The sequence below is a fragment of the Apis dorsata genome, unplaced genomic scaffold (assembly GCF_000469605.1).
Source record: "Apis dorsata unplaced genomic scaffold, Apis dorsata 1.3 scaffold_397, whole genome shotgun sequence".
Classification (NCBI taxonomy): domain Eukaryota; kingdom Metazoa; phylum Arthropoda; class Insecta; order Hymenoptera; family Apidae; genus Apis; species Apis dorsata.
In genome coordinates, this window is record NW_006263656.1 from 434,586 (window position 1) to 442,707 (window position 8,122).

The following is an 8,122-nucleotide window of genomic DNA, read 5'->3' on the forward strand; positions in this document are numbered from 1 at the left end:
AATTGCAATTACTGCTAATTAATCGAGCAATGGGTTGAGTAGTCGGCCGGAGGGAAACAAAGCATGGCACAATCGAGTCAACTCAGAAATTGAAGACGATTCTCGATTCAATATTCCAAACTCGTCCGATGGCTATAGTCCGCCAACTTTCCTTCGCTGATACTGTTTACGAGGCTTGATTTATATCGATATTTATCATCTGTCCACGTTGTAATTAGTATTGTAAATTGATCTTTTCTATTGGATTTTTATTGAAATTTTTGTGAATATTTTTGTAAATATATATGTATTAAAATTATATATCTTAGAAATTAAAAATCATTAGAAATCTTGATCGATATATCTGTTATATTGTTGAAATGATTGCATGCATTCTATTGCATTGGGATTAAATATATTTCTAACCCTTTCATCCTTAATACCGATTATGGCATGCACGTGATGGAACGTCGATCTTAGCGCCAACTTCAGTCGATTTTTGGTATTTCATATACTAATTGTAATAATCATTTCAATATTGAATGGTTTTTTATGTTTTCTGATATTCAACTGCAATAATAAAATAAAAAGTATCAATTTCTTTTAATTATAAAATAAATTATAATAAAAGATAAACTTACGTTTCATTTTATAGAAAATATTAATGGCGGACTTCATAAAGAAGAAGCGTATTCGTACGATGAAATGAAAGAATTATAATTAAAATTATGGATAAAATTTCACGTTTTACCAATAATTAATCCGCAAACCCTTTCAAAATATCGATAATTTATTTTCCAAAAAATTCTCTCAAAAGTCATTTCGAAAAATTAATTCAGACATTTTGTTATTTAACTTAATTTTATTTCAATTACGAATCCATCTACAATATATAAAGCAATCCAAATAAAATTAATTTAAATATCGACACGATTAATCTTTCGATCGTGACACTACGAATCCATTACGAATATTTTAATAAAAATATGCCTTATCCAGTTTTCCTTCACTTCGCTCAATTATTTGACAAGCCGAAATTGGACAAAGATCCCTTTTCACGGCCCTTAACGAACCTTAAACTTTCGCCACAGCGTAATTATTTCACATCTGTCGTGACTTGTTCCCGAAGACGCGTGAAATTAGGTCGCGGTGGTTAACTACAGTTAATTGATAAACAGCGTCTGGCCTGGCATACTTGCGAATGAAATCGATGAATGAAGAGAAGGCTGACAAGCAGCGCGCTAATTAAACCTCTCTCCGCGTATAGAAATTCGATTCGTCGATACGCGGCCAAGTTTTTGTACCACGATAAAATACGTGTGAAATGCTGGATCACGTGTAGATTCTCGGAAGGGATTCAATCATGCTTGAATTTCTAAGGAAAACAACCTCATTCTAGCTCTGTGATTCTTCTGAATAATTTAAAAAAAAGAAACAGGGAAAATTATAAAAATTATCTCCTATCGATTTGATATAAAAAAAACTAGGTTTGAATTTTTGTATTTTTTGAAATAATTTAACATCATGTAAATGAACAATAATTTTTAGAAAATGAAAATTATATTATTTATTTCTGAATATATGAAAATTCCATTATTTTTTTTAAAAATGAAACAATGTACAAAACATGTTTTTTGTTTTGTTATATTGATTTATTATTATTACATTCATTTAATATTGAATTGAATAAATTAAAGTTTAAAAATCAAAGGTGAGAGTTAATTATATTTATTTATTGCATTTATTTCATCTCTTTTCAATTATGTTTCTTTATTCTTTATTATTTTTGTATTGTTTTGTTTAATTGGTTTCGATCTATTATTCTCTTTATTGGTTATATAATGAAGCAACCATGTCATATTTTTACATTTTCTATAATAATTATTTATCTATATCTACGTACAGAAATTCATCTATCTATCATACCATAAAGATAATCTATTTTAAATATAAGAAATTTAAAAAATATGTTTTAACCCTTCCAAAAATAATAAAATATTTTTCTAAAAAACATTCCATTCCAGAAATAAAATTTTGAAAATTAGACTTTTCCTATTTCTAATTAATTATCTATAACAACAAAAGAAAAATTCTTCTCCATTAATATCATACAAATACATTTTACAAGTATATTTCGAATAATTTCACATATTTCAAAAAATTCAGAAAGAAGTTGATCTTACCAAATAAATTATAATTCCTCTATTTAGACACTCATCGTTCTTCGATATAGACTGTTATGGACTTAAAGCGATAAATAACCACGCTGGATTAACCGATTCCGATCGCTATCCATTTTCAAAATTTTTAAATCATCTTCGTGACAAGCGTGTGCATCGCGTGTTCATGCGCGCGGATACGTGCCGCGAATCGAGAACGAAGCATAAACTTTGCCCTCGACGAAACGACGTACGCCCGATTGTAAAACGTATGGCGGCGTTTAATTGAAATTTAAATTCGCCGAACACAATTCGCGCCGTTTCAACGGAGACGCGCCAATGAAATATGCATGCTTTTTATGCCCGCCGTAATTTAACAAGCTGAAGTAGCAATCAATTATTGAAATTAATCACCTGCAGGGGACGAACCTGTAATCTATTGTCGGCCGTGCACTGATAATTGGTCGTTTGCAGGATAAAAGCATTTTTTTCAATATTATTGGAGGATTTTAAGAAATTTCTATTCGACTTTATTAATTTCGAGAGTTTTATTTAATCTTTTTTTTTTTTTTTATTGACATCGTGCGTTTGATAATTGTTCGTTTGCAGGAAGGAAAAAATATTTGTTGAATTTTGTTGAGGATTTTTCAGTGTATTTATTCCTCTTTTTTTTTTTTTTTTTGACCCCGGGGGTTTGGAAATTTTTCGTTTGCAGGAAGGAAAAAAATTTTGTTGGATTTTGTTGGGGATTTTTCGGTTGTTTTTTTCCCCTTTTTTTTTTTTTTTTTTGCCTTCGGGGGTTTTTAATTTGTTTGTTTGCAGGAAGGAAAAAAATTTTGTTGGATTTTGTTGGGGATTTTTCGGTTGTTTTTTTCCCCTTTTTTTTTTTTTTTTTTGCCTTCGGGGGTTTTTAATTTGTTTGTTTGCAGGAAGGAAAAAAATTTTGTTGGATTTTGTTGGGGATTTTTCGGTTGTTTTTTTCCCCTTTTTTTTTTTTTTTTTTTGGATTTCTGAAATTTTTTTGTTACACTGTTAATTGCTCGTTTTCAGAAAGGAAAAACAAAATTTTAAGAAACTTTTCGCTATGTTCGATTTTGATATATATCGAGCAATTACGTATTATGAATCGTATTAATGAATTATGTGAATATTCTAAATAGAAGTATGATCTGTTAAATTGGTAAAATAACTGGAAATATTAATTGGAACAGGAATATTTATGTATATGAGAAATTTAAATGTGTTAAAATTTATAGGATACGAAAATTAACGATAAAATTCTTGTTATAATATCTAAAATGTGAAACAATATTTATGTAGATTCCATTTGCGTTCATAAATTAGCATAAACATTTACATGCAATTAATATCATTGCAATGCGAGTATAATATATCTAATCAAAGAATTTGAAAAAATTTTTCTTATTTGACTATAATGAATATCTGCTTTACACATCTGTGACTCGAAAATTAATTTTGACAATTAAATTTGGCAATTAGAATTCCATATGCAATTAACATATGCTTTGATATAAAATATTTTCACGATCAACGAATAATTTAATAATTAAATTTAATAACACGATCCGACCCCGTAACAATAGTTATGAAAATTCATAAAGATATCATTAAAACACGTAACATAAAATAAAAATTCTACTTTTAATTTAATTTCGAATTAAAGCAACATCAAATGAAAATTTCTATAATATCAAATAAATTTCAAAAATTTTCTCCTTTCTAATAAAATTTAATTTAATCTAATTTTCACAAAATTTTAATTTTTCATCATCATTAATAATTCTATTCGCAATTACAACAAATTAAAATAAGAAATATATCCGCTTTCAATTTTCTCATAAAATGACTTAAACAACACCACGAAAGAGGGTTAAAATAGAGGGACGAGCATTCGTAAAAGGGTTGAAAAGTAGACCAAGAGAGCTGGTGCGTTTCAACGATAATCCAGGTCGCCGTGACGCAGGCCGACTATCTGTCGTTAAGAATGCAATAACGGGACAGCTTATCCCGTCATAACAATGTCCTGTCGACGGTGCGACTGGAATTGAATCGACCGTCGAGGAAACGGCAGCAAGCTTCGTTTGTTCGTTTCACGCGTATGCAAATTTTTATACAGCACGCTTTACACGCGATAAAAATCCATTGAGTAAAAACTAAAAGCGGTCAAGTCGAATCTTGGGCGTGCATTACGAGAAAAATGAAGAATTTGTTATTGACGAAACGAAAATTTTATATGGGAATGAGAAAAAGAAATAGAAAATTTATTGGGATGGTTCTTGGTTCTGGTTCTGGAAAATATTAGAAAGATGTTTGTTTCGAAAGCCTATAATATTGTAAAATAACAATGTGTACTTAATCCGGATAGAGGTTCCACAATAACTCATCGTTCTTTCCTTTAATTGAAAAACTGCAACCAATCTAATTCTTTGTCAGGAACAGGACACTCAGTTTTATCTCAATTACTGTTAGTGGGTGCCGTTTATTCACCCGAAAGGTGCAGTTAAGCACGCAGAAAACGCGACGAGCTTTATGGAACGATCAATTTTAATGGCTTCATTCGTCTTGCATTACCAGTATAAGCTAGCGTTACGAGAATGCAATAGCACTGTTGCCTGAGCTTAAAGAGATACGAGCAATCTATCCATAATAAAGAAAAAGATTGAAGCCTCAAAAGTTGAGTTGCGAACAACTATGAACCGTTTCTCAACTTTCCACCTAATTTAATCCGCGGTAATCTCTTCCAGATCTGTTAATAAAGTTCATCTTAGACTTCTTTGCTGAAATGAAAAAAGTCGTAACATTTAAAGAAATCAGAAGTATTCGAATATCCGTTGGATATTGAAGTTGTAAATCCTTAAATATTCCGTAGAAGTAATGATATAGAGAAACGATACGAAAGATTTAATTAAAAAATTCGATTATTGAAAAACAAATTGTGATATAAATCGTTGCGAAACTTTATGTATTATCCAATGTAGTATATTGACTTTAGAGGAATTTTATCGTGAATAGTGTAACAAGTGCAGTTTCGAAAATAAATCACGAATATTCGAATTGATTCATAAATATCAAAGATATTAGGATATAAGCCAAGTAATAATTTCATTTGTGTTCCAGGACTCTCGTTAGGTGGTGGCCTTATAGTTCTAGCATCTGCTTTGTCGGATGCATCGTTAGAGTTGCCGGCAAAATATAGTCTACCATCTACTTCGAGTATGCAAGCCGATGACAATGGTTTACCACAGTATCAGTATGGCTGGTGTCTTCAGTTATCGGGGTTGGCTTTAATTCTAGCAGAAGTGGCAGCTGTATTGACTATGTCTGGATACATGGCCCGTTTCTCAACAGTAGAAGAAATGGTATATATATACCATAATTTTAGAATAACACTAATAACGAAATAGTTAATTTAATATTGTTTTATTTTTAGGTGAGAGTCATGGTACCCGGTGCTGAGAGAAAATTAAGGGAACAGAGAGGTCTGAGTTCAGAATATCTAGTTAGAACTCATCAGAAGTCACCTGGACCTCCACAAGCTCGAGCTTTTGGACAACCTTCAAAAAGTAATTAATTCATTTTTATATATATCATTTTACACAACTTTAAACAAATATTTAATTGTAAATTTATAACATTTACAGCATCCCAAAGAGCTCCCGAAGAAGGAACATCTTTGTTATGCAAAACTGCACCCGATATCTGTGCCTCGAATCCTCAAGCTATTAGCTACGTCGATAAGGCAGACCTCTCTCATGTTTTACCAGCATATCCAGATACAAAAAACACGGATTCTAGATATAGCTTCGGGGATAAGTCAGAAGCTAGTGTTATCGACTCACGATTAAGTGGTTTTGCCGATAAGGAAGGTTTAATCGATTATAGAATTTTATCTGATTCTCGACAGAATATGATTGCTTTCACAGAAAGTAAGGAACATCCAGTTGGCCAAGAGCCACGATATAGCGAATTTTCTCCTAGAACTACGGAACAAAATATCGTGGATTCTAGATTGAGTGGCTTTACCGAAAAGGAAGGTCTCCTCGATTCCAGACTCAGTGGATATGGAGAAAAAAATGAATCGTTATTGGATACTCCTTTTGGTTATGATACGCGATACAATAGTTTAGCAGGACAGACAGTGCCCATTACCTTGAAGAATCAGAATACGTCTGTTTCAGCTATTCAATCTCAATATATCTATCAGAATTTCGGCACAATACACTCAGGGATTCTTAGAGTATCCGAACCAGGAACTAGTTCAAGTTCAAACTCTAGTCAAAGAAGCATGACACTTCAAAATCCGAAAAGAAAGTCTCAAATCGCTCAAAATACATTTAGTACAATGGAATGCGAGAAGAAAAAACGAGGACCTGGCTTGGCTGGCAAGACAGGTTTCTACACAGGCAGCGCCGTATGACCACCACCACCTCCTCCGACGCCCAGGTAACTGCAAGAGGAGGAAACGCCACTTTAATCCTAAATATTAGGAAACGATGAACTAGTGGCGTGAAATCTGAATCGTTGGAGGAATAAACTTTGATAATTGTTATGGAAGAAATCTACGTTATTAAGAGAGATATATAAATCTCTGTCGTATCTACTGATGATTATGTAGATACAAATATGTTTATCTTGTGAGAAAATAGTATCTACAAATGATCATATAGTTCCCTGTGATTTCATAATCTAAGTACGAATGAAAAAAAATTCTGTGAACAGGGTGCAGACTTATTACAAGATTTGATGCAAATTAAGGGGGAAAAAAGAACTTGTATATAAATTATCGATAATAAGATTAAAATTACGATCTTTCTTTACGAAAGAGAATCTCGAAACGAATTTTTTTAACGTTTCGTAATTACTCAAGCGACGTGTCACATAGTCATTATAACAACCGACATGTTAATCGATAAAATAAGAAGAAAACAAGAATTGTGGTAGCGTGCATAAACTAGGCGTAGCATTAAGTGGCATAGGCAACGTATCTTAAGAAAATTAATGTATAAGCTCGATTTTACCAAAGAATTTATACCTTTTATTCGTGAAAATGATCTCGTTGCCTCTATAAAAACTGGTCGATCGTTCATTACAAATAACAGAGTTGTAGGATTATAGTCAATTGATCCGCTGAATCATTTCATTTTTAAAGAAAAATCTCAACAGCATTCATCTATATCTAATGAATATTATCAATTATCAAACTTTTGTAAATGAAAGAAATCAGAAATACACGACAATTTGCATGGAAAGTGGATCAAGAGACATGGAAATTCGCAACTCACCGTTAAATAATTCAACTAATCACATAATCGCGTTCTCAAGCTGCATAACTAATCGAACAGAGCTATAAGTCAAAAAGGAATATTAATGTAGTATGGTGTAACACATAAACTCGGTGGTATAGTCACGAATACTCAATCGGGCGTGAACTCGTCTAACCATTTTTGGGAAAAAGGTGAAATATATCGTGATTTATGAGCGACAATTCGAACGCATACGTTTGACGAATCGTGGAAAAGATTTTACCATAGCAACGTATCATCGACACGAAGCACAATAAATATTATTATATGCGAAGATAAAATAAATGGATTTAGAGTACAAAACATTTTCTTACTGTTGTCGAACGATATTGTACACACGTTAATCGCTTTGCTACATTATGATTTAAATAATCGTTTCTCTTCGTAATCCATCTATGGCAAAGTCTTTCATTACGTTCGCCAATCTTGGACATATCAAGAACGAAATCGTTTTATCCAATCCGATATTAAAATCGTGACTCGAACTCTTTTCCTATTTCTCACGATGTGCTCTCTTCAAGGGTTGAGAATATTTTAACGTCTCGATGAACCCGTAAAAGTATCACTCTCGAACCGGATCGTATGTTGTTGTGTATGTAACTTTGCGTATATTAACGTATACAAATCGTAGGTAAATGTAATAAAACGTTTTTTTTTTTT

The 8,122-nt window shown here is 32.0% G+C and overlaps 1 protein-coding gene across 2 annotated transcripts in view; it reads left to right on the plus strand.

Moving 5' to 3' along the window:
* LOC102681568 overlaps positions 1-8,122 on the plus strand; it is a 173,097-nt gene extending 164,975 nt beyond the window's left edge. For both annotated transcript variants that reach the window (XM_006619166.2, XM_006619165.2), the window contains exons 6-8: positions 5,277-5,518; positions 5,590-5,722; positions 5,801-8,122. In XM_006619166.2, coding sequence (XP_006619229.1) covers positions 5,277-5,518; positions 5,590-5,722; positions 5,801-6,576 — 1,151 coding nt within the window. In that variant the 3' untranslated portion in view covers positions 6,577-8,122. The remainder of the gene's footprint in view (positions 1-5,276; positions 5,519-5,589; positions 5,723-5,800) is intronic.